The 27,407-nt window shown below is 45.2% G+C and overlaps 2 protein-coding genes across 3 annotated transcripts; one reads left to right on the forward strand and one right to left on the reverse strand.

Annotated features, from left to right (window-relative positions):
• Positions 1-1,058: 1,058 nt before the first annotated feature.
• On the reverse strand, positions 1,059-10,833 carry LOC138384060 (E3 ubiquitin-protein ligase TRIM68). 2 transcript variants are annotated; one of them, XM_069469327.1, is made up of 7 exons: positions 10,772-10,833; positions 7,729-8,211; positions 5,891-5,986; positions 4,800-5,060; positions 4,332-4,354; positions 3,650-3,750; positions 1,059-3,477 (listed from the first exon to the last, which is right to left on the reverse strand). In XM_069469327.1, the coding sequence occupies exons 2-7, from the start codon at positions 8,152-8,154 to the stop codon at positions 2,927-2,929; spliced, it is 1,458 nt and encodes a 485-aa protein (XP_069325428.1). In that variant the 5' UTR covers positions 8,155-8,211; positions 10,772-10,833; the 3' UTR covers positions 1,059-2,926. The 2 variants fall into 2 exon arrangements, with proteins under 2 accessions (XP_069325428.1, XP_069325429.1); XM_069469328.1 differs by lacking the exon at positions 5,891-5,986.
• Positions 10,834-20,066: 9,233 nt separating this feature from the next.
• LOC138384061 (olfactory receptor 51D1) lies at positions 20,067-21,041 on the forward strand. The gene has a single exon (XM_069469329.1). The coding sequence runs from the start codon at positions 20,067-20,069 to the stop codon at positions 21,039-21,041; it is 975 nt and encodes a 324-aa protein (XP_069325430.1).
• Positions 21,042-27,407: the final 6,366 nt, after the last annotated feature.

The raw sequence follows: 27,407 nt of genomic DNA on the forward strand, positions 1-27,407 counted from the left end.
CTCCTTTAGCAAGCCCCAACCCTTTTAACCCTTTTAGCTGCCTTTACCTTTAATGCTCAGGCATAGCAGCCCTCAGTTTCTTTGCCAGTAAAACAAGATGAGAAAAGCTCATTCCTGCCTCATAATGAAGGAGTGCACGATGTTGGGGATGCCACGCTGGGCGACACCTCAGTGTAGCTACCTGCCTCCTCCCCTTCTGAACCATGTTTGAAAGTCACAGTAGAAGAAACGATCCATTAAATTAGTATTTGAAAATAAAGATAATTGTCATCTAGTTTTTACTGCCCCCCTTAAGGCAGGAAGAGCTTTTTGTTGTTTTGATTCTACACATATCAATGAATTTTCCCTCACTTAAATATTTAAACGAGAGAGAGAGAGAGAGAGAGAGAGAGAACCATTCCCGGGATACAATGGTGATCCAGAAAAACAAGATCCTTTTCTTCATGTAGTTCTTAGAAGGGGCTATAAGAAACTACCCTTTAGAAAATCATTTTCATGCACTAAAAAACTTCAACCTCTTGTCTGGTATTAAAAATCAGACAATGTGAAATAACGTGGCATCGTTTAACCTTGTAATTCTTCAACAAGTAATCATAGTACCCAAATCAGCTTATAAATGTAAAAAATAAACAAACCAAAAATAGTACATTATAAATGAATGTATTTAATATCTAATAATCCTCTTTTTCTAGGAACCTTCCAAAATTTGTTCTAATAAAACCATAATAAAAGGACAATATTGATTTATCCCAGCCCTCTTCTAAGGGTCCAGGGACATAGCTGGAAGTGCTTCCTAATGACCTCTTTCTCAACTCTATTCCCCAGGGGCTCAACCCACAAAAACACACCTGGTTCCTCTAATGCAGGAAGGCTCCACCCTTTGCCAGGACCACGTCTGTGACTCACCATCTCATTCCCCACCAAGTGCTGATGGAAACTTCTCCCGTTTTACTGCTAATTCTCAAGGAACAACTTGAAAGCTCAGTGGCTAGAATGAGTTTATGTCTTCATTTTTGCTTGTTTTACCTCCTTCGTACACGAACAGCCAATACAATTAAAGCTGAAACACAATTTTTAATATTCCTTACCATAGCCAATTGAAGCTACTTTGCTTCTGCCTATACCTAATCTTGGATCTATTTTGTTGCCCAGTCCTAACCCAATGATCACTATCTTCAAGCTTGAACTCCATGAGAGCTTGTGTTATGCAGCATCACGGTGACAACACAAGATGTCGTACATAATGTAGCCCCTCTCAGTAAGCAGAGCCAATAATTTTCATATGCTTGCCTCAGTTTATTTCCAGCTACAATCACTCCCACACCACACTCTTAAGACTTTTAGTAAATTATTTTGGTACAACCTTCCCTGCCACACATAAAGATCACTCTATGGTTAATTGTCCAGATAGATAGCCTTGATTCCCTTTCCTTATAATATATGGCTCCCAAACTGGCTTTTGGTGTCTAGTCCCATTCTTTCCCCCCGCATTTCTCTCCCCCATTTCTTTTTCTGTCATAGAATCAGAGAAGAGAAAGACAGGGGGAGTATTATGTAGTTTCCAGAACCATGAAGCTTCCCTCGGTGACATCAAAAGACCCAAATTTTAGCCCAACTAGCCGGTGCGAGAGCCTTTCTTCCTGTTCACTTGTTTTACTTTTTTTTTATTATCTCCATCTACCACTCTGAGGTCACAGTGCACGTTCTAATCCAAAGCCAAACACATGTAATCAGATGCACAATATTCTACTGTGGCCCACAGTGTGCCGTTGCTATGGGCACCTTTCTGCCTGCAGGGCTCTGGACTGTCAGGAGAGCCCCTAACAGATAAGGGCTCTGTTGTAAAGATGTTGGCCGTGATGGGAAGGTTACCACAGGCCTGCCTGCCTCTATCCCTGAGAAAGGAACAAAAGCGTGGGATGGATCTGGGATCTGTACAACAACCCTATGAGGTAGAATATGCGATTTTATGCTGAATTACACCAATTTTTGCAATGAGAACACTTAAACCTTGCAAACATGTGAGATGTTTCAGACCCAAACGTGATGAATGATAGGCAGACACGTGACCTGAGAAGTGAGTTTGTCAATCTTATTTCATTTGAATGTGAAAAACACTTTATAATTTTTGTAACCTTCTTATCTTCAACAGCCTTATAAGAGATAACTTGCTTCATTAAGACCATTTGTTTCCTTATCCATAAAGTGAAAATACAAAACTAAGGCTCACAGGTTTCCTGATCCTTCCACTCTAGAAAAGGGCAGGACTTAGACACTAGTCTCCTTAGAGTCTGAGAAACAGTGATCTTCCCAGCTCGTGCTCAGAGAGGGGATGACAGAGGGTGTTCTGGGCAGGTCCTGTATTCTTTGCTGCACTAAATTTCTCTAGTCAGGGGGTCAGAGAGCTAGGGTCAAATATAGGTTGCTCAGTTGCAGCAAACCTCAGGGAAAGCAGCCCCTGAGTGGTCTCAGCACAGCAACCAGCTTTGGATATGGATAGTGTTCTTTTGGCTTGTTGGTAAACCCAATTTAAAGGTTTTCTGAAGATTGTATCCACTTCATCACCCTCACTGACTTAATTATGGCACCGGATAGAAACCAGGGAAGAGGGGTGTGAGCTAGAGAACGGACAGAGTGCTGATCCTTACCCCAACAAGTTGCCTTAGAACTGCTCTGACCTTCACTGACAGGCCTATCACGTCTCCCTCATGGGGTGCAGTGCTCATTTGACTGGGTTCCTGCTTTTTTACGTGAGTGCTTTAGTGACATACGCTGGCCTAGTAGCAAAAGACCACTGGGGCAGGCAGAGGAATCCCTGGATCTAGGCTCAGCTCGGTTCAAGGGGACACTTATCAGGGGCAGGGCCATCCAAGACCTTAGCAGGCCAGGCCAAACTCTGAGGCCTCTGGCCAGGATGGTAGCTCTCTTAGTCCTCCCCGTCCAGGGAGCAGATGGCCAGAGGAGCAGTGTTGTCGGCCCCAATGCTGTAGCAAGGACTAAAATAGGGCAGGAGGCGCCCAGGGAAGGGACAGTGGGGAAAAGTGAAAATGTGGGAGCCGCTGTCAGTCACGTTGTAGAAGGAGATGTCATGGGCCTCATAATCCAGGAAGACCCCCACCCGGCGGGGAGGGACTGGCAGGGACAGGAGGGGGTACTCATCGGTGCCTGCTCGGTACTCATCTCCCTTCCTCAGCCTTATCACCCAGAACCCATAGTGCGGGGATAAATAGACCACCTCCTTCCGGTCTACGCTTTCCTTACAAACCCCCAGGCCCCATTCAGACCTTTCTCCCACCTCCACCTCCCAGTAGTGGCGGCCTGAGGAGATGCACTGGCTGCCCAGGACAATATTATAGTGGTAAAACCTCTCGGGATTGTCAGGCACGTTCTGCTTGGCGTCTCCATAGTGCACACGTTTTCTGTCCTCAGACACGACGAGGCGGCAATAAGCAGTGTCTGGATCCAGGCGCACATCGGCTAGGGAGAAAGATCCTGGCTGGTAACACTGATATCGAGCCGGGGGCAAGGGGGAGGTCTCTCTGATAAACACAGCCACAGATTTCTCAGTGATGGGCGGAGGGAGCTAGAGGGGGCATCCAGAGGGCGCTGAGCCTCTCACTGTCCCCCCCAGTCCCCCAGCATCCCTTACCTGCATACGTCTTCAGGATCCCTCTTAGCCCCAGCACACGGCAATCTGTCTTCAGCTCCAGGGACACTGGTTCTGGCTGCTGCAGGCTCCAAGACTTGCTCCTGGTAGAGGACGGGGAGTGTTGTGGCCAGGAGTCCTGGCTCTGCCACACGGGCCTTCTCTGAGTCCAGGGAAGAGGGGCTTGGCCAGGGACACAGTGAAATGCTCCTCCCAAGCAAGGCAGACATGTGATGATTATATGGCTGAGCCTCAAACTGTTTGTGTGCAGGGGTGAGAACACCCACATCCCCACACTGTGGGGAGGGTCAGACACGCATGTGACACTGGGAGAGGAAGTGCCACAAAGGAGAAAAGCTGAAACTCAGAGCTGGGAGCCTCTGGGTACTCTTTTTCCTTCTTTGAGTGATCTACTTGAAACAATATATTTTATAACTTTACCTTGTTATAAATTCTCCTTGGTTATACCTATACCTAAACTGAGTTTGACCAATTTTTCTTTTTTCAAAAAGAAGAAAAATGAAAGATCAACAAAGCTTCTTTAGCCAACACATGTAAGAGGGACAAGACTGTGGACCAGCACCTGCTTTTCTGTAGGTACTGGGTCACCTTCCCCACTTCTGGCTCTGGCCAGGCCCCACTATCTCTTATAGGGCTGCCTAGAGGCTTCAAGGATGGGACATACCTGTGTAAGATTTCCTCAATACCCTAGAAGGAGGAAAAAAATGTATCACATAAGTATGTGCTGCCCCTCAGAGGAACCGAACAGATACCAAACTCTGGGAGGTGCTTTCTCTATGGGAAGGGAGACAGACACCAAGGCTGGAGAGAAGCCTTGCAGAGGTACAGCGAAGAAGCCCACACGAGGACAGCAGAGCAGGCTGGGCTTTGGCCGGACTGGCTGACTCAGGCTCCATCTCCAGACTCTCAGGGCAGAGGGGAGGGCCTGGAATGACCCTGGAGCTGCCTGAGTGCTGCCTCACCTATGAGGCTACCCTGGGCCAGGTCACCCATCAACCAGCGACAGGAGAACAGCAGGGACCAGTTGGCAGAGTGCCAACAGGCCCCACTGAACACCCACTGATCCTCTCTCTCGGAGTCCCAGTCTGTTTCCAGCCCTCACTCAGGGTTCCCAGGGAAATCTGCTCCTCACCTGCAGCATCCAGCGGACAGGCCACTGGGACCTCTCTTCCAGCTCTGCAATCATCCGCCATAGGGCCCGGCTCTGCTGGGTGAGCTCGTCATGGTTGGACTGCAGTTTCTGCAGGGTCTCCCCCTCCTCCTCCTCCAGGCTGGCCAGAGCTGCCTTTGCCTCTACCTCCAGCTGCCGCCCTGGTGGCTGTTTTTGCTTTAGTAATCGCCTATATTTCTCAAACTCCCACATGATACTCTGCTTTCGGGTTTCAACCTGTATCTGTGGAGTCAAGATGGAAATCAGCACTGGTATTTGCAGTGTAAGGGTCACCCAGGACTGAGAACACTGGCACATGCCTACACACATACCCTGGAATGTTCTGGTACCAAACACATGCCAGGCACTGTAGAGACAAGACAAAAGATGCTATTTTTCCTTTTTCTGTTCCCACAGCTCCAGTGGATGCTTCTGGTTCCTACTGTCACTCTTCTTGACCCTGGTAGGGTCCAGGATATTACGTCGGTACTATTTGCTCTAGACTAGTTTCCATTTTCAGAATAATGACCAGATGTGTTACACTTAAGTCTCTAAGGCAGTGTAACTTAACTACACCGTTAGATGGCTTTTCTTCTTGCTTGTATTATATCTATTTAATGTACTTTTTTACATCAGTTCAATATTACCTTTTATTGATCAAAAGTTCTGATAGTTTGGTACTTGTTAGCCTAGAATTTATTTCAGAAGTGATTTTCCAATATTTTAATAACTGAACTCTTAGCAAATATGCTGTAATTGGAGAAAGTGAAACAGAAATCATCATACGAGTCACGCCACTGTGAGCTGGCATGTATGTGAGGTATGCACTTTTCCTTTCTCATACGTGAGGACAGAGACCACAGGTTATCCCTACCTCACAATAAAGACACTGGAAATGAGAAGTTAGGTGGCCTGTCTAAGGCCATGTGTCTGGTAGGGGACAGCTGGTGTTGGAACCCCAGGCTCTCGGACTTTAAACCCCATATCTGCTTCAAAGAGATGAGGAAGCTACCAGGGGCCAGCTACAGGGCAACACAAGAACAACAAAAACTCCTCTCCCAGGAGGCACCTGCCTTCCAGTCAGCAGTTCGCTTCCTCTCACCAACTTCCAGCTTCCAGGCCTCTTCTTGCTCTTTCTTGAGATGTTCTAGAGCCTCATGGAGTTTCCACTGCAAGAAATGAAAACCTCATGAGGCCAGCTCAGGCAGCCTGGGCTTCCTAGCACTGGTAGGTTATGGGAAGACCAGTGTCCCTCAGGCAGTGGGCCAGAATGAATGCTACAGAGGGAGCACACTCTGCCCAGGTGACATCCAAGGTGGCTCTTTGAGCTGAGAATGATTTCAACCACCACAGTCTCTAAATGTCTGTAAGGTGGAAGAAAAGGTCCATTCCTAACCTTTCCAGAAAACCACCTTGAACTTTCCTATCCATGCCTATCTTTATCCTTATCTACCATGTTATCCTACAGTCTCCTAGAACCCGGTTCTTCAAAGTGTGGTCCAAGTGGGTCAGCAGCAGAAGCATCACCTGGGGGCTTGTCAAAAATGCACAATCTTGGGCCTCATCCAAGACCTACTGAATAAGAATCTGAATTTTAGCTAGATCCCTGGGTGGTTCCTATATGTACATTAAAGGTAAGAAGCACCTTCCTAGGAATGCATGAGATTTCTACTAGAAAGCATAAAACATTCAGACAACACTTTTAATTCTGCTAATAGCAACCATTTTGTTTAAATTTGCCAAGTGTCAGACATGGCTTAAACACTAAACATACATATAATACTTATAATCTCTTGAGACTGGTATTATCCCTATTTTATAAACAAAAAAACTGAGGCTCAGAGAGTGACCTACCCAAAGCCATTCAGCTAGCAAATAGCTGGGCTGGGATTTAACCCATCCCTTAACCCCTATGTTATGCTATCTTCCTATTTTAATGCTCTCAAAACAAAATGAGTGAGTAAATACTTTTAATTTTTTAGACAATCTTCCCATAAAGAAAAAAAAGACTAATTAAGGGGACTTGTCTTACATTGTTACCTTCTAATCTCAACTCTAAGAAGGAGAATTAAAACCCATGCTGGATCACTGGATCACAGGATCACTGGGCTAATGGTTCTGATACAGACATGTCAGCATGGGAGACTGGGGAAAGAGCAACAAGAGGTCTGGACGCTGGAAGCTGACGAAGTTAGCAATGAAAAAGGAGTAGCAGGTTGTGTCAGAGAAGACTTGGCCCAAAAAGTAAATAAAAAACAAACAAACAAACAAAACAAAAAACAACTTGAGAAGAGAGACATAAAACTGGAAAAAGAGCAAGATGATGTGAGTCATAGCTCCTGATCTTCTTTCACCTCAAGTCAGAGGGACCTGAGAACGTTACAGCAGAAAACCTCACTCAATCCCAAGTGACTCACCCATGGTTCCTTCTAGCTCTAACATCAGTTACCACGATCTTAAATTTTTAAGCCTGTTTTGCTTATAAAATGAAGGAGTATAAGTGACTCAATGTCAAATGACTATTTATGGCATTGCTGGGAGGAATTCGCAGGTTAGGCACAGCCTTCACTACTTATATAACACCCTCATCCCCATCTTCATTCAAGGCATCCAGAACCCCAGTTAAAACCAGACTGGTCTCCTTCAATTCTCAGTATTGAAATCATCTTTGGGTTAGGCACTGAGCCATGCTGGGATCGGGATGGGGTAAGGAAGAAGTGGGAGGGAAGGGAATCAAAGAAGGTCATGAATACAAGGAAAAGTGTAGCTCCCTGTACCAGATCCCAGGGCTCTGGGGGTGTAGCCAAAGGAATCAGCTCTCAGTCTCTGGCACTGGTGGCGAAGCCCTTGATCAGAGATTGCCAAGCAAGGGGCAAGGGAAAAACTGGAGTGGCCAGGCTGCATCTCCCACCTTATACTCCCAGGCAACATCCTCCACAGGCACGACACTGTGGGCCTCATGCTCCGGGGACCGGCTGCAGACCTCACACATTACCAGGCCCTCTTCTTTGCAGAATACCTTTAGCTGTTCCCCATGGCGCTCACACACATCACCCTTCAGCCCCATTCCTAGATGCAGCCTTAGCAGACGGACTTTTTCTACAACACTGGCCAGCTGCCAACTAGGCCTCAGGTTCCTAGGCTGGACAGGAGCTCGACAGAGAGGACAGGTGTAACCCCAGTTCTGGGATTCTCCTGGGACCTCCCAGAGTTCAGAGAGACAGCTATGGCAGAAGCTGTGGCCACAGTCGATGCTCATGGGCTCCCTCAGGAAGGTCATGCAGATGGGACAGGCTACTTCTTCCACAACAGCTTCCACCAAGGCTGCGGGGTCCATAGTTCCTTCTTACACCCTCCTCAGAACATGAATATAACCCAGGAGAAGTTGCGAAGGCTGAAAAGAAAAGAAAAAGAAATAAGAGAAAAAGGTGCCAGAAGAACAGGGAGTTCAGTAAAAGGTGTAATTAGTGACTGCCCTTTTGGCCCTTTATCAACCTTGTTTAATAAGCATTTGCCTTCCCACTGAAGTTCTGATTTGTTCACATTACTCACACCACAGAAGGGACATGGGGACGCCTAAGCAAGTGGATGCTGGGAATTCTCAGTTCTCATTCATTTTGTTGACCCTGATTCTCCTCTGGGCTTGCCCTACCAGACCATTCCCACTCCAGCCCATGCTCTACAAATCAACATTGCTTCTTACTTGGGTAAGGTCACATAAAATGTGGTGTTTCAATATCCAAAGTAAGGCCATAAATACCTCCAGCCTCACTCTCTGGTATGTTTGCATTTACATTTATATACTTTAAGGTGCAAAAAGGTAATATACCAGAATACCACTGCCATCATATGCTCAATTTGTTTTCTTGTGTTGCACACTAAAGTGTAAAGTGTAAGGGAAACAGCAGTTCTTTCCCCAGGCCCTGTAAACCCCTGCCCACTCCTCCATCACTAACATTTATTATTTAGCAGAATGCCAAGACTCTCTTCAGCCTTTAGTGATATGTTAAAAGCAGAGATGAAATAAAACCCCTTGGAAGATAAAAACAAAGATCATTTGATGACAAACCCATATTGATGGTTACTTCTCCAGTAAGAAAGCTGAGATTTTGGCAGGGCTACATATGTGTATGGAACTTGAATGGTGAGTGGCAGACTCTTGGCTCAGTTGGCAATATTTATTCACTCACTTTGCAAGTTTGTGTTACTAGCTAGAGTATGTGAAAGGAAGAGCCATGCTGGTCTCACTTACTGCTATATCCTTAGCATCTAAGCAGGGCCTGATATAAACAGTCTTGGAAAAAATATTTGTTGAATGAATAAACCAGCTAGCAAACAGTTCCTAAACCTAAAGTGCTTTTATAAATTGTTAGGTAACTGAGAGCATATTATACATTAATGATAATAGCAAGCACTCCTCAAGCATATACACTACCTGCCAGGCACTGTTCTGAGCACTTTTCATGGATTAACTCAGTTTATTTCACAACCCTAGGTAGAAACCATTATTGTTCTCATTTCACATGTGCTGGGCCAGTGCTCTACCATTCTATATTGGGCAAATTACTTAACCTCTTTAGCTTCAAGGTACAATACAAATTCAGGAGAGAGAGAAATCACTGAGGTTTAGAATAGTCCAGAAGGGCTTCCTACAGGAATCAGGGCAGTAAATCTTGCAGGACTCTGTTACAGGCCAATGGCAGGGCATGCCTTCTCACAGGGCTTCCTGCCCTGCTTTTCTTCCTCCCACAATCACTACCAAACTGTAAGATCCAGTATTCTAAAACTTAGCTTTGCTAAATCACTAACTCACTCAAGATCCCATCCTGGCTCCCCAATAGGAAGCTTTCTCCCTTCATCCTTGCAACAGCATCTGTGCCCAGCCAAGCAAAGAGATAAACTTCCACACTTTCCTGAAAACCCCATGTCCATCCATTCTTTCCCACTTGACTTCTCGCTGTTCTCTCAGTTGGGAATGACTTCTCTATGACCCTGCTCTTGACATCATTTGCCATGTATCTGTTTATTGGCTGACTTCTCAAACTAAAAGTTTCTTGTGGATAGCGACACTGTCTGTTTTGTTCACTTCTATTACCCCAACACCAAGGACAGTATCTCAAATATTTGTTGAATACGTGAGAATTAAATGTAAACGTCCAAGTCCAGCAGACAGTTGGTTGGAAGCAGAGGAAATGTTAATATCCTCATCTAAAGACTAACGACAGAACAATAAAGTTTGATACGTATAATTTATCTAAAATTACAAAGATCAACAGAAGAACCAAAATAGTAATCGAAAATTGAGAAGATTGTGGCAGTAAGATAAGTGAGGCAAAGAAATATCAAAATGATATATCAAGAAATGCGGTGGAAGCATATTATTCTGATTTAGGGTCATGGAAAGACCTAAACATGGAAAAGTTAAAAGCAGTGGCCTCAGCAAAGACGATTTAGAGATGAGTAGTTACTGCTCTTCAAAATAAGGCCTGCTTTAATGTTCTATTATTTTATTACACATAAATTACTTTGAGAAAACTTAAGTAATTAAACGCTTAGTTGCTCTGACCGTGCCTTTGGCAAGGTGGGCAGCCAGCCGGGGAAGGACCTTTGCGGGGAGGGGGCTGGGCCTAGGAAAGACTCCTGAGGAAGGACCCAAATGGGAAGGGGATACGGTGGAGAAGGCAGTAACCTCCGGGGTCTGGGAACAACGGGGACGTAACCCCCTGGACTGGCCGCAGGGCGCTGTGCAGGTCCCCAGGGCAGCGGGCGCGTGGGCGCCGGATAAGATGAGTTTGCAGGACCTGACTTCAGAAGAGGCAGGGCCGTCCACCGCCTCCCTCCTCTGCCCGGCCTGCCGCTTCACAGCGGAAACTGAAAGTGGAGACGGCCTGGTTCCACACCGTTCAGTGGCCCCGCAGCGTCAGAAGCGGCTGAGCGGCCAGCGCAGCACTTACCGGCCTGTTCCGCGCCGGAAGCCCAGAGCTTTAAGGCCAGTGACTAAAGCCGAGGCTGCCACCACAGCCTCCGCAACTCCGTCCGGGCTCCAGGCCCCGCCCACAGGGCCGGAGCCAATGAGCAGCGGGCAGGGCCCAGCCGCAGGCTCCGCCCGGCTGGTGGTGTCTTTGTGGGAGCAGCCAATCACAGACAGGGATCAGGATAACCTTAGCCTATTGGAGGTGGGAACGGGCACGGCGCTCAAGATGGCTCTCCTATAGCGATGTGTTTTTCTGCTTCCTCAGTTTTTCTAGCCCCTTTTTCACTCAGATTCCCTTAAACCGTAAAGGGGCCCAGCAATTAGTTCCAAGATGGGTCTCCGTAAGATTGAGGTTCCGGAATGAGGCTGCCCAGGCCCCGCATTAAGAGAGGCTCAGCCAGCTGTTCATTCGCCGGTTTTCCTTGCTAAACTCAGCAGCCTGTGACATCAGCCGGGTCTGGTTTTGTGACCCAGCTTAGTGCAGGGTTGGGCACACATGTGCAGTGGCTTCTGCAGTTCCTGCAAGATTTACGACTTCTCATCGCTCCAGGTTGCAAATCCTGGGTTCTCCTGAAAAATCCTCTTGAGTTTTCCTGGCAAATTCTTAAACTTCAGTACTTCCGTAGGCAGCTTCTCATCACTATTGCCACACCACCTTTGGAGTTTGAAAGAGATACTGGGAAATGGTGAAGAAGTGGAATCCCTGGTCACAAACTGTCTTAAACGTGTTCTTTTTTTTTTTTTCTTTTTTTTAAACAACTGGTATCCCTCCCTCACCCAAACACACAGACAACAAGAATGCACAAACACAACCATTACTTAAGAGAGTGATTAGGGTTTTTCTTCCTACTATCAGGGCTTTGTACTTTTCCTGATACTTAGGTCGTTACTGAGTAAGCAAGTGAAGGCACATCCTATCTGCACAGAAAATAACCAGGAAATCTTCCAACTGAAGCCTGGTTCCAAATGACATCTTCATTGCTAGGACTGATACTCTATGAATCCTCATTCCAATGTCACAGCCCAGGCCATGGGTGAAATTCTGAAGGGTGAAGGTCATAAAATTCCTGAAACAAATGGGACTGAAACAAACAAAAAACACAAAAACAAACAAACAAACAAACAACAACAAAAAAAAAAAAAAAAGGAAAGAAAAGAAAGAAAAGAAAAGAAAAAAGAAAGAAAAGAGGTACCTGAGGTTTGAGCTGGACTCTGCCTCAACTGGAACTGGAGAAATAGCTGTACTAAGGTAATAGTGAATGGATTAATTGAAACAAGCCATTTTAAACATTTATTCAATATCAATTTTTTGGCAACACTTTATACTGGGTGCTGGGATTACAACTGTTGGTCATGCAGTCTCTGCTCTTAAGGAGCTCAAGATCAAATTGGTTGTACTTCTCTGGAATTTCTGTGAAGTTGAAACAATGGGGAGATCTTTCTTATGTGTAACTTTCAATTTGTAACTATGACTGACTCTCAAGAGCCCTGGCAGTAGGGCTTAGGATTGTTGGAGTAAGGGGCTTGTGTTCACGAGGGGAAGGCTAGACAGTGAGCTTTTGAAGACATATCAGTGTCTACCTCCCTGGCATGGATACTTTCCTTCTCAGACTCCTTCAGGGTGCTGTTTTATTTAAATGACAAATAAGCACCACAAGCACCAACTCTACATTCACAAAATTTAGAAAACACAAATAAGTCCTCAGAACAAAATGTGGCCACCACATGGCATAATAGCATTTCCTCAGTCAAAGAGAAGTTCAGACCCACATTGCCATCACTGGTATTAGTCCTTAAAGAGAAGTTATGTTATCTGAGGAGAGCACAGAATGGAAAAATAAGAGGGAATAAAGAAAGGATTGATAGTTTCAGGTTGTCAGAATTATTTCCTTTGTCAACCTACTCTTGTTGTTTAGTGTCCAGAACCTGAGAATTAACTCAAGAATGTCTCTAATTAAGAAGTAAGGGTGTATGTACTATTACTCTCATGTAATGTGATGGAAAAAAATCTATCTGTATAAACAATTTCCTTTTTGTGGGGAATTGTATACAAAACACTTCTTTTTTTCAGACAATTTAGAAATTTTCAATTTATCATTATTCCCCTAAATACTATTATGCATATTACAAAACCTCCACATTATTGTTTCCATCTGTTATGTTCCAAGCACCCCAATGCAGTATTGAGAGTATGCTCTGTCTGGGGATATAACATCTACATTTTTTTTGAGCAGTGTCTTAGTCCATTTTCTGTTATAACAAAATACCTGAGACTATGTAGTTTATAAAGAACAGAAATCTATTTCTCACGGTTATGGAGGCTGGGAAGTTTAAGATCAAGACACTGGTAGGTTTGGTGTCTGGTGAAGGCAGATCCCTCATGACTTAATCACTTTTTAAAGTCCCCCCACCTCTTAATACTATCACACTGGGGCTTAAGTTCCCATATATGAATTTTGGAAAGACACATTCAAACCATAACAAGCAAGATGCAGCACGTTCAACAAAAAACACTTTTAAATGAAATTAAGCAACCAACATTTTCCATAGTTCTCATTATCTGATATTTTCTTTGTATTTCATTGCACCTACTGCAGGTTTCCAAGGACTTTTTAGCTCTTTGCCAAAGTGGCTATCAAAGCTACTTCCTATGCTGGAATTCCTTAGATCTGTGTGTCTGGCTCTTCTGGGGAGGTTGGTCTCCTATTGCTTGCCACATTAATGAGAGGTGCAAAATTACAATTAACTGATTCCTGAACCTGAGCTTCTGTTTTATTCCAGAGCCTAACTCTTCAGAGACCCAGAGGGGCCTATCCTTTGAGATACATATATGTTGCAACCTCTTTTCATGAGTAGTAAGCTATGACTCTTTTTTTCTACTGTCAGTTCAAGTAGGTCCAGCATTTTTTCCCCCTAAACTTCTAACATTAGCTCTATTTTTTCTCTGCCACTTATAGGAGCAACACATTTGCTGGATCAGAATGTCTTCCTTGCTTCCTCATTTTCTTTTTCAACTCAACCCCTAAGGAGGTTCCTTTCCTCTTTCAATTCTTGATTCACTCTTAGTTTGTCTATTACTAATTCTAAAGCTAAAACTGCCTCATAATTGTCTCTTTATATCTTATTAAGGCACTCTATAATTATTTTACTGCTGGTTAAACTGATTATGCAACTGACACTGCTGTTTAATACAAATATGTAAAAAAAAAAAAAAAAAAAGAGGAATTAAGTCAAACCAGAATCACCAACATTTACTTACTGGATACTATGATTCAATGTTTTGTGATTCAGCCTATTTAGTGACCTTCAGATAAATATTAACTGAGTTAAAAAAAAAAAAGAAAGCACACTTTATTGGCTTCCTCTCCTTTCCTTTTCCAGTTCCCCAATTCCCCTACTATTTGATCTTGGAGTTAGTTCCCAAATAAACTACTTGAACTCACATCCATATTTTTGTTGTGTTTCTGGGGCACCGAAGCCATGGCAAGTTAGATTACTAAGTAAATTCTCAAAGAACTTCTCCCTGCCATTTATGCCATTTTATTTCCTTCTATTGAGTTTTTGTGCACCAGAAGGTCTATTATTCCTTGCCTTTGCCAATAGCTTAAAACATAGCTGAAATTGGTATTTCCCTGACACTATAACTGTAACTTGAGATAAGAGCTGGTTGTGGAACAGACACCTAGATAACTAAAACTCTTCTGGATGTGGATAATTATCACAGCTATCCAAGCACATAATTTAATTTGATTTCTTTAAAACATATAGCATATCTAACCATTGAAACCCATATAAACAGTAGATACTCAAAAGGTCACAATTATTAATTGGTTATGTGCTACTCACTTTATATGCAGTCCAATTTTTACAACATCCTTACAAGGATTTATCACATCCATCATACAGTTGAGGATTCTGGGATGTAGATATGTGTATTCAAGAGCCCAAGTTGAAATCTGAACCCTGGTTTGTAGGAAATACTCACTTTTCTTCTTCAACTCTAGCATTTTCTTTGCCCAGAGGTTGGGAACATTTCATTTTTGAATATTCTGGCTCAGCATCTTCAACAAATATTTGTGGATCTTTTGTATCACAGCTACTGGTCTTTTGGTTCAAAAGATATATACATACATACACCACACATGCACACACACACACTCCCACACACATATATACAGACATTATATTGTATGTGCATAAATATATGTACATATACACAGTATATTGTATGTGTATAAATATGTATATATAAATATACATTTAAAAATACACTACAATATTATTTACAAAAACTTCATCAAACTCCTCTTAATAAATACTTTGCTTATTCATAGATTTTAAGTGACTAGGCAATCCTGTGTAGTGGAGAGATCTTCAGCTATGTTTCAACTTCAGACATAGGCACCTAACCTCTCCTTCTAGGCCTGTTTTTAAACTGATGATAATAGTATCTATCTCATAAAACTGGTGTTTGTACTAAATAAAAATGTATCTGATATGGCTACTAATGTATCTATCATGTCTAAGACTGTTTTGCACAGTTACAAAGGGTACCTGTAAAAGAAGAAAAAACTACTTGGTATAGTGTGGAATAGTATTTGAAACACCTACATCAAAAAAATAGAGAGACTTCAAATAAATAACCTAATCATGTACCCCAAAGAACTAGGAATGCAAGAACAAATCAAATCCAAAATTTGTGAAAAAAGAAATAATAAAAATCAGAGCAGAAATAAATGAAATTGCAACCAAAAAAAAAAAAAGAAACCCAGAAGATTAACAAAATGAAAAGTTGGTTTTAAATTTTTAAAAATTTTATTATTAATTAATTAATTAATTTTGAGACAGAGTCTCACTCTCCAAGCTGGAGTACAGTGGCCCAATCATAGCTCACTGTGACCTTCAATTCCTAGGCTCAATGAATCCTCTTGCCTCAGCCTCCCCAGTAGCTGGGACTACAGGTGTGCCCTACCATGTGTATCCCAGATGTATTGGTATGCTGTGTCTCCATTTTTATTTGTTTCAAAAGTTTTTTAAATTTCTATCTTAATTTTTTCATTGATCCAAAGATCAACCAGGAGTATGTTTTTTAAATTCCATGTATTTTGATAGTTTCTTGAATTCCTGTTAGTATTGATTTCTAGTTTTATTCTACTGTGGGCCTGAAAGAATACTTAATATAATTTCTATTTTTTTTAACATACTGAGGCTAGTTTTGTGGCCTAACATCTGGTCTTTCTTGGAGAATGTTCCATATGGTGATGAGAACAATGTATATTTTGCACTTGTTGGACAATGGAAATATAACATACCAAAATCTATGGGATACAGTAAAAGTAGTACTAAGAGGGAGGCTTATAGGAATAAACACTTCTTCACGAAGGGAATTTGACACCGGTTAACAGTTCATAATGAACAATGATGCCTGCTCAATTTAGTCTCAAATGATGGCAGGGGTTGTCTTGATCATCACTGTATCCTCAGTGCCAGGATTGTGCCTGGTATATATTAGGTGCTGCATACATTTCTGTTGAATGTATTTATTTCAAGAAATTTTTAATTTCCTTCTTACATTCTTCATTGACCCGTTGGTCACTCAGGGTCTTGTTTAATTTCCATGCTGTGATGTTTACAAGGTTCCTCTTATTATTGATTTCTAGATTTATTCCACTGAGGTCAGAAAAGACACTTGATATTGTTTGGACTTTTTTATTAGAAAACTGTAGGTCATTTGAATACAATCACTTCAAGAATATAATCTGGTTGTAAAACCAATACAATGTGCTGTAAAATAATTTTTTTTTCTATTGAATTAAATAATAATTCATCTGTAAATCCTGTAACAATATGTTAATATTCACAAAATCTGAAAGAAAAGTAACACAACTTTGCATTTCTAACCCAGGGTAATTCAAAAGTTCCCTTTGAAGGGGACTGAATTATTTCGGTTTAATTTTGATTTAGAAACCAAGTGTAATTAAACATTGATAGTTATTCAGAATGTTTGCTTGTTACTTGTTTATTTAACAAAATACTATTGCTCCAAAGTAAATTTCAGACATAGTAATGTTAAAAAAGGAACATGAGTCCAGCATGGTGGCTCCACCTGTAATCCCACAGTTTGGAAGGCTGAGGTAAGAGGATTGCTTGAGCCCATAGAGTTCAAGACAAGTCTGAGAGACATAGGAGACCTTGTCTCTACCAAAAAAAAAAAAAAAAAAAAAGGAAAAAGGAAAAACAATATCCATATATGGTGGCCTGTGTTTGTAGTCCTAGCTACTCAGGAGGCTGAGGTGGGATTGCTTGAGCCCAGGAGTTCAAGGTTACAGTGAGCTATGATCAGGCCACTGCACTTCAGCCTGGACAACAGAGTGAGACCCAGTCTATAAAAACAAAGAAACGAACAAACAAACGAACAAAGTACCCCCACATACCATGAAATGCATGCTTGCTATATTTTTGAAAGATTGTAATCATTTAAATTCTCATTGTAACTGTATAATTCTCTACTTTTATATTTCATTTATTTATTTTTTAATGTGAAAAAATATTTTTTTTTCTCCTAAATCTGCGGTCCCCAACCCCCAGGCCGTGCACACGTGTGGGTACCAGTGCCCTGCGTCCCTGGCCTGTTAAGGACCTGGACGCAGGGCTCCGTCTTCCCGCCCCCGCCCCCCAACCCCCGACGTGGGTGGAAAAACTGTCTTGCAGGAAACTGGTGCCTGGTGCCAAAAAGGCTGGGGACCTCTGCCCTAAATCACATTCAGGAGTCAGAGTCACTGTCCAGTGACTGCCAGGAGGCTGCAACTCCCCAAAGTGACCACAAGGGGGCAGCAGCAAGAGGCGAGAGGCAGCCCCCGACCCCCGTCTGGGTCGCCTTGGGTTCTGCGTTCTGAGCGCGGGTGCATTCTGGTGAGCACCCCGCCTCCATTCCAGTAGCTCCTATCTTCCAGTCCTGTCATTCCGTTTTTCCTGTCCACCCCACGAACCTCCTCCCCTCCCCAGTCTCCTGAGCTAACCTCAGAATAGTAACAGAGCTCATTCCCCTTGGGTAGGAGTCAGGGCTCAGCCTTCCTTGGGCGCCTGAGGGCAGTGCCTGTCCCAGGGAGCCCCTGGTAGTTCACCCTTAATCACCCCTCACCGGCTCCTCCAACTCCCCCAGGGCCCCAGAGAAGGTACATATGGGCCGGAGAGGAGAGGCATCGTTGGTGAGTGCTCCAGGCCCAGTCCAGGCAGGAGAGGCCAGAGAAGGCTTGCCCTGGCCTTGGAAAGTCCGGCCTTGGAAAGTCCGTGGAGACTGGCACAGGGAGGGCGCACTGCCTAAGGGCGCTGGGCCTGAGGTCAGACAGCCGGGCTGACTGCAGAGGGCTTCCAGCGTACACGCTCCGGATTACAGAACTCCAGATCCCAGCCCTTGTTCAGTGACCTACACAAAGAGGAATTTCTCCAAATCGTGATGCTCATGTCAAGCTTTGCCTGTCCTTTGTCCCAGGACAGGGCTCCTTAGTTCCTGCCTCCTACTCTGCACTTAAGGCAAGGGGAATTACTTTATCAGGAAAAGTGTGTGTGTGTGTCTGTGTGTGTGTTGTGTGGTGGTGATTGGAAACTGAAGCTGGGCTGAAGTTGGAGCCACATTGTCAAGGGCCTTGTGTGTTGGGGTTAGGAGGGTTTGGATTCATAGAGGTTCAGTCTATGGTTTCCTTATAGACCCACTGTAATCTGATTTAGGACAGGAAGCAGGAGCTCAGTCTAGGATGGGATTTCAAGTGTGCTGAGTTTATCTGGAAAGCTGTGGAAATCACCTGCAACTTGATAAACAGGACCCTGACACGTCCAGTTTCCCTGTTTAGATGGCAGTGGTGTGGAAGATGGATTGGAATAGACTGGATTTGGAGGCAGGAAGGCTCTTTTTATAATCAGGGCAGAGTGGATGATATAATGAGGTTGCAGGGGAGGAAGGGTGTGTCACTTAAGAGAAAAAATTACAATAGATTAACTGGAATAGTAGAATCACATGTAGGGGGTGAAAGAGCAGAGAAGTCGGGATGAGACCAGCTGCCCTGACTTGGAGGACATGGGCACTGGGTGGTAGCATTCTCTGAGACCACGAGCAGAACAGAGGCACAGGTTTGGAAAGGGTCCTATTTGGGGCGGGATGAGTATGAAGCCCACAGGCCATCCAGGGGGAAATATCAAGGGGGTGGCAGCAGGTTATATGGCTGGATCTCAGGACAGAGGCTTAGCACAGTGTGGTCTATGTAGAGAAAGAAGTAGAGCCTGGAGGGTTGTGTTGTCCCCAGGGAGGGAAGGTGGAGGGAGGGGTGTGCCTGCGGGCACTGGAGAGTGATGGCAGCGGCACGGACTGATTTTCTTTCCATGTCTCAGCTGCATCTGGTTTCCGTGTCATGCTCCAGACAAGAACAATCTGGGACTGACTCTCACGCAGGCCTCGATCCTGATGGCAGATTCGGTTCTGTTCTTTGTTAGGGGTTGGAAATGATAGACCATCTTCATCCCTACCTCCCACCCTCCAGGACACCACAATAGCTTTCCCCAAATTTCTCTGATTAAAAAAAACTACCTATGGGAAAGGGACTTACTGTTCTTTAAACAGATTTCCAGGCCCCTCCCTTGGAAATTCTGATTCTATGGACCTGGAGTAGGACCTGGATGAATGATATTTTCAACTATTTTAGATCATGCTATCAGGGAAGTTTGAGAAATGCTACTCAAGCCTGAACACAAACTTTTTGGAATCGTGTTCCAGACTGAGCTCCTGCTTCCTGTCCCAAATCAGATTATAGTGGGTCTATAAGGAAACCATAGACTGAACCTCTAGCTATGGATCCAAACCCATCCTAACCCCAACAAACACCAGAAGAGCAGTGGCCAGTGTGGACAATTCTGTGCAATCCTCTCTATTCTTGTGAAGTGGTTGAGAGCAGTGCCCTGGTCAACAACATCAGCTCTGAAAATGAAGGACTGTTTTACATGTTTTGTGAGTGGCCTTCACACATTGAAATTAATGGGGCAGTAATAGAATCTTCTTGTGCAGTGCTGGGGTCTTGAGGGGCTCAGGGCAAAGCTCAGGGTGTCCGGAGAGTTGTATATAAGGAGAATCGGATCAGAGAGAGGCTAGGGCACAGAATTACTAAAAGCAAGTCTATTTGGTACAATCACTGCTCTAATGCCTTTTCCTTACAAATTCTTTCCTTCCCCCAAGCCGAGGCCAAATGCTATCTCTACTTTTCCCTTTCCTAGAGCCTGGATTTGAGATGCAGAAGCCCCAGCTCTTGATCCCTGCCATGGCCACTCCAAATGGAACTCTGGTGCACCCAGCATACTTCCTTCTGGTGGGCATCCCTGGGCTGGGGCCCGACACACACTTTTGGCTGGCTTTCCCTCTGTGTCTTATGTATGCCTTGGCCACCCTGGGCAACCTGGCCATCATCGTTATCATCCGTGTGGAAAGGCGTCTGCACGAGCCCATGTACCTCTTCCTGGCCATGCTCTCCACCATTGACCTAGTCCTCTCCTCTGCCACCATGCCCAGGATGGCCAGCCTTTTCCTGACAGGCATCCAGGAGATCAAGTTCAATGTTTGCCTGGCTCAGATGTTCCTTATCCACGCTCTGTCAGCCATGGAGTCAGCTGTCCTGCTGGCCATGGCTTTTGACCGCTTCGTGGCCATCTGCCACCCATTGCGCCATGCATCTGTGCTCACAGGGCCTACTGTGGCCAAGATCGGACTAGCCACCCTGGCCAGGGGGTTTGTATTCTTCTTCCCACTGCCCTTCATCTTGAAGAGGTTGTCATACTGCCGAACACATACTGTCACACACTCCTTCTGCCTGCACCAAGATATTATGAAGCTGTCCTGTACTGACACCACGGTCAATGTGGTTTATGGACTCTTCATCATCCTCTCAGTGATGGGTGTGGACTCCCTATTCATTAGCCTCTCCTACATCCTCATCCTGCGGGCTGTGTTGGCACTGTCCTCTCGGGGGGCAGCACTCAAAGCTTTCAACACCTGCATCTCCCATCTCTGTGCTGTCTTGGTCTTTTATGTGCCCCTCATTGGGCTGTCAGTGGTGCACAGGCTGGGTGGTCCCACGTCCTTGCTTCATGTGGTTATGGCCAATATATATCTGCTGCTGCCCCCTGTGGTCAACCCCATTGTCTATGGAGCCAAGACCAAGGAGATCCGTTCAAGGGTCTTCCATATGTTCTCACAAGGTGGCAGGTAAGAACGACCCCTACCCTAGTGTCCTCAATACTTTCAAAGATGGGAGGGTTAGTATCCTATCTATTGACTTAGTAATTGGAACATCGAACCCACTGGGCTGTCTGTTATCTAGAGAGATCTTGCATTCTGTCTCCAGGAATGTGTCAGTACAGAAGAACTTGCCACCCTGTCTGGACAGACCATCCTGGAGAATGGCTGCCCCAGTCTCTGTGCTGTCGTGGACTTGCCTTTTCTCTCTCTCTCCTAACTGGAAAATACAAATAGTTTTGACCTGGGAAGGCTATAAATCTCACGCCTCATAATTCATTCCAGTCTTGAGATATGATTTTAATTATTCTTTCTCCCAAGTCATGTGAATCCGTGCTGCCTATAAAAGTTATTGCTCGTACCCTAAAGTGGTTACCCAGTCATAATCAGGGGCTAATGAAGGTATTTGGGGGATAGTGATTGGAAAGAGATGGTAACAGGATAGGAGACAGCTAATGTGAAGTGTTTACGTTTCTGTGTGCATGTGGGTACAGGTGTCTTTCTGTGAAATTTGTCATTGTACATCTGTGTGGCTCTGTGGAGACTATTTTTCCATAAGGACGACACTGTGTATTCTGGTTGTGGGTGAGAGTGTGTAGGTGTGTTTATGTGGACATATGTACCTTTTAGTGTGTGTGAGAGAGAGCACACATGGAATATGCTCCAGCTGTGCCTCGGTGAGTGAGGTAGCTGTGTCCTGGCATGTGTGTGTTTCAAAGTAACATGTCTGATTGTACATTTATTGTGTTTCTGTGGTTCTGTTTGTTGTTATGTGATGTGTGTCTGTGTGAGAACATTAGTATCTATACCTGAATGGTGGGCAGTATCTCTCTGTGTGTCTGATGAGAAGGCTGCCTCTATCTTTTCTTCATATTTGTAATATGTAATATGTGGTGTGTGAGTTTGTGGAATGTGTAGTATTGGGGTGGCTGTACCTCATGGCGTATGTGATGTTTATCTTTGGCCATATGTCTATTGTGCATAGTATTTGTTATATGAAATCCTTTTGTGTGGTATATGTCTCTTTAGTCACATGTAGGTGAAAGGTAATGTCCTAATTGTGTGTGTGTGTGAGTGTATGTGAGAGTGTGTGTGTATATGGGCACTTTGTGATGATTGTATTGTGGTGCCCATGTCTGGTGCGTACGTTTTAGGGCAGATTTCCTTTGTGTATTGGGTGTGGATTGTGTGGCAGGGCCGTGAGTGTGGCGTCTGTGTTCCTGGGCATTGACCAGTGTGTGGTGCTGTATGTGTGTGGGGTGGAGGTAGGAGATCGAGGAAGTCTGCTTGTGAGGAGCAGGACTAATTTCCAAAGTTAAGAGACAAGACTCTAAAAGGTCCAGCTTCTCTGCCTGGGCTCAGCCTGGGGTTATGGCTCAGTGTCTGGGAGTGAAAGGTGCTTCCTCTTTCCGTCTTCTCACAGGCCAGCCCACACCTGCTGCATCCTGACCCTAACTGCAAGGATTTCAAGTGCCTTTGCTGCCTCTTCCCACCTTCCCTGCCTACTCTACTTGAGGCCTTGGCCTCCCCAAACCCTGTTGTCCTCTGCCTCAGTAGCAGGTCGCAGCATCTTTACCTCTCCTCTCCCTCTCTTGCTGGTCTGCCAAACATGTATACAAAGTCTTCGTTGTAGGGAGTTTCTGCTAGTCCTTCTGAGGGAGCAGGGCAGGAGGGAAGTTAGCTGTGCATGGGAACTCCCTTCAGGCAGCAAGCTGTAAACCCACAGAGCTCACCTCATCGTACACTTTGTCTCCTGTCTCACTGCCCTTTAGCGCCTGATGGATGTCCAGGGTCTTGCAAACCATTGTTTCACGCATATTGTCCATTTTTCCCCTTCATGTGGGTATTACTTCCTGTTACTTCATCTTGGATAGAAGTAGAAGTCTCTTGGGTAATTTTTTAAGTTTTTGCATCATCTAAGTATATGGGAAGTTAACGGAGGCAGCAGAGATGGCTCTAGGGTGATGACAGCAAGTGTCAGCCTGCAGGTCCTGCAGGTACCAGAAGCTCTTGTAATCAGTAATTTTGATGTGGTCTGAATTAGAATAGTCTGATTTTCCATTGTCTATTTTTTTGTTCTTGAGTTGACGTGCCTTGTGTTGTGAATTTAAAACTTACAGTTGTAAAATCAATCAATAAAAAATGAGGAGAGACCAAGTACAAATCATGCTGTTCTATTTATTGACATAGTTTTTACTTATTTTAACATATAAGGCATTTGATTTCACATTCAAATTATTCTCTACCTACAATGTTCTATCACTATTTTTGCCCTTAAGAGAGAAACCAGATGTCATTGGTCTTATATGGCTGGTGTTGGGGGTAAGGGAGGGTTAAAGAAACGACATCCTCCTTCCCCAGCTACAAGTTCTTCCAGGGAGTGGAAGGCAGAGGCACTGTCCCTGGGGACCTCTGTTATAAGTTAGCCAGACACAGGCACCAGAGCCTGGGAGAAAAGAAAAGAGAGCCCTGGGGCATTGGGGAAGGGAGGATGGGACTACTGAGCTCGCAAGGACCTAAGCAGGGTCCACCATGGGACAGACGGCAGGGGAGAAAGAAGCCTTCAGAGTGGAAATGGGCTGACACTTAATCATGGGTCTTCCTGAAAACATACTTCGCGTTTCTTCTGGCCTGTGAAGAAATTTGGGGAAAGACCCTCACACAGACCATGGCCACACACATGGGTTTCTTCTAGTTTTTTCTTACTCATTTCTCCTGTCTGACTTCATACTGGGAGCCAGCAGAAGTGTCCCAGTTGGCACAGGCCCATTGGTGAGGAGTCTAGAAACCTCTCTACCCAATTCCCCTCCTCCCCACACCCCCAGACACGTCCTCCCAGGATGCAGAAGCTGAGCAGGAAACCCAAACCTCAGCGGGCTAGTGGGGGGTAGCTGCTGGTGGACCATCTGGACACACTCTGCCCTCCAGCAGGGAGAGGCAGAAAGAGGGAGGAGGTAAGGCAGAGAATAAACAACCCTGACCAGGGAGGTCCAAAGGAGAAGGCGGAGTCGGAGGGAGAGGCTGTACTTCAGCGCAGCCTGCCAGACCTCTTCAGGAAGAGTGCTGGACAAAAGGGGGCACACGTTCCTTCCAGACAGTTGAGGTGAGTGCAGGAGACCTGGGGAACATCCAGATGTGTGGGTTTCTTGTAGCGAGGGAGCTCCCATCAGACCTGCTGAGGGGCTGTGAAACCAGGCTGTACACAACCAGAAGTGGGGGGTGTCAAGGAAGCCCCTGACTCAAAGGACAGGCATCCTTAGCAATTTCTCAGTTTGTTCATTGAAGGTGTTAGAAGTTGCCTAAGGATAGTTTTCAACCAGTGACCGGTTTACTGGGGTAGCCATCTAGAGGCTGGCAGGGGCTGGTGTGAATGCATGTGAACCAGGTCTGAGCACAGCCTGGGTTGGGGTTAGACTGGGGCTGGATTGGGGTTGGGTTGGGGTTTGATGTGTGAACAGGGCCAGTACCCGGGTTGTTAATATGGCTGAAGCTCAGTCTGTAACTGGGGGTCTGGCTACAGCCGGGGTTGAGGTGGGAGCTCTGAGGGGTTGGGGCCATTCTATACTGTGCATCGGGAGTCAGGCTGTGGCTGAGACCAGGGCTTCGTAATCTTCCTGGGGCTCTGGTCTCGGATCATCTGTGCCTAGGATCAGGATTCGGTCTTCAGCCCATTTAAAGAGTGGATTAGTGTCCACAGTGCACCTTTCCCCGCCTTGCACTTTCCCTAGCCACACTGAGCCACTTGCAGCTCTCTAAAAAAGATCTGTTCACATTCTCTCTGGGTCTTTGCATTTGCCAGAGTGTAATTTTAAGAACAAATTAGATCAAGTTTGTTGATCAAATTCCCCCAAGTCACTTAGAATTAAAGCACAGCTCCTTGCCATGCTGTGCAAGCCCCCGTTACATGATCTGGTCCTGCCCTCCCTGGACCTCGTCTTCTAAAGCTCTGCTGTGCTCTCGATGCTCCGGCCACCTTGACCTGCTTTCTGTTCCATGAACACCCCAAACTCATTCTTGCCTGAAGACCTTTTTCTCTTGCTGTCTCCTGTGCCTGGAAGGCTCTTTCCTTAGATCTTAGAATGGCTGTTTTTTCTCATCACACAGCTCATATGTCACATCCTCAGAGAGGCTTTCTCTGGTCCTGTCTCAAATATGGATGCCCAGCTCCCATCTTTCTCTACCCTAGCTTTCTGCCTTGTGTTTAGTACACTTACCTTTACGTGAAATTTTCTTGCATGTTTATTTTTTACTTTTTGTTGTTGCCCTCCTAGTACATGAGATCCGTGAGAGCAGTGGTCTTGTCTGTTTTATCCACTGTCTGATCTCCAGTTTTGACACTCATTATGTTTTTGTTGTTTAACTGAGTGCTCCTGTCTCCAGGTTCCCACTAATGGCCTGGTTAACTGCAGCTGGTCCTCAGGTCATGTCCGATGTCACCTCCTCAGGGAAGCCCTCTGAGCCTACACAGCTTGGTGAGCTGTTCCCTTTGCTTCTGCAGCCCTTGTGCTTACCCTTGTCCTGACTCTCATCACAGTGCGCTGTGATGCCTGCATGTTTGTCTCAGTTCTCCCTGCCTCTGGAGGGCTGGGACTCTGCCTGCTTTACTCTGGGCCTTAGTATCTCCAGTGCTCAGCGCAGAGTCGGTCAAGCAATAGTTGTTGAAAAAATGAGTGCACTGATGAAAGTCCCACATCAGGCACTTCTGCAGCTAGAGTAGCCCCAGAGTGCACTGATACCCAAGTCCAGCTTTGCAGGTCTGTAGAACACTTATATCGCTCTACTTGGGGAGTGGAGGGGTAGGAACCTGAACCCTAGGAACTCTGTCCGGGGGTGATTTTAGGGGCCCAGGCTGACTTGAGTGAGTAGGGTGGGGTGGGGGCCTCCCTTTGCTTTTTCAGAGTTAGAAATTTTACTTTCCATCTTTTGTGGTCAACACCTTGTAAGAATTCATTGCTTTATCAAACCCAAGCAAGGTGTAGGGGACTGCAGATGCAGGTAATTTGGGTGGATGGGATTCTGGGGCTACTACTGTCACAGAGTTTTAGGGAAAGAGCTTTCTCTCTGAGGATCAAGTGACAAGCTCCCACAGTCCTTGCCAGCCACAGCATTGCCCCTGAGGTCTGCCTTTCCTGTCTGGGCCTGGGAATAGGCACCAGAGGCTCCCAGGTATGTTTGGGGTTCCCTCCAGAGACATTCTCTTCCAACTATTTTTAAAGGCTGGTAGTAGCACAAGAGGGCCCCACTCCATTGCTCTGGGCATGGAGCATTCTGTGTGTTTAGACTAGATTGTGACAGTGATTCCCTCTTTGCTCTCCTTCCACACTGAACCTAAGTGGGGAGAGCTGGTCAGGTGTCCTGAGTCATAGAGGGGCCTTTGGACTCATGGATCCTCAATTTTGGATTCCTTGGAGACTAACATTGAAAAATCTCTTACAAAGCTCCAGTCCATTCTTAAGGAGACTGGTGAGGGGCAGGGCACTAGCCTGGTATATTGGAAAGCAATGGATTTGGCACTAAGGGCTCTAACCCTCGACATCCTTATCTGTCAAATGGGATTAATAATACCTACTTGACAGGTTGATGAGAGGCGCTAATTAGATAAGAAGGAAATATGTGGTGGAGGATAAAGCTTTTGAATCTCTATTGTGGGGCCTGCCCATGTCACAGCCAGGGGAGATGGGGCTGGAAGAGGAGGCAGGTGCTCACATTCCTATTCGGGAGAGTCTTTTTGGCTGCCCTCTTGATTTCCCATTTAAGAGTTTACAAAGGTCTGGTGTCAGACTTACCATGCCCTTCTTCTACCTTGTCTCTTGGGCAGATGTTATTAGCTTTCAGAAGGTTCAGGGAAATTAGAGAAGGCCAAGAATGAGGGAAAGTATACAGGCCCTGGTGTTAGACAATCTAGGTTAAGTTTCTGCTTTAGCAGTCAATTGTTAAGCCCTGGGAGTATTATCTAACCTTTTGTAGCCTCAGTTTTCTCACCTATAATGTGAAAAGGACACAGAGACCTCCTACCATGCAGAACTGTTCTCAGGTTAGAGATAATCTTTACACAGATGGCACTGGATAGTTTTTGGAATTTTGTAAATGCTTAATAATCAATGTTCATAGCATAAAAACAACAAAATCTGGGCCAAGAGTGACCCTGTTGTTCTCTTGGGTGAGCAGAGATAGGGCTCATAGCCCCTGGTCTACCTCCCTGACTGCTTTTCCATGGGTCTGTGAGAAGGAAGGAATTCATAGTTCTGGGGAAGAGTGTGAGGATGGGCTGGTTGTTGATGGGGCTGAGCTGGCACTGGAAGACTGAGTCCTGAAGGCCAGGGGGAAGGAAGCAGCAGGA

Source organism: Eulemur rufifrons, chromosome 6 (assembly GCF_041146395.1).
Source record: "Eulemur rufifrons isolate Redbay chromosome 6, OSU_ERuf_1, whole genome shotgun sequence".
Taxonomy (NCBI): Eukaryota; Metazoa; Chordata; class Mammalia; order Primates; family Lemuridae; genus Eulemur; species Eulemur rufifrons.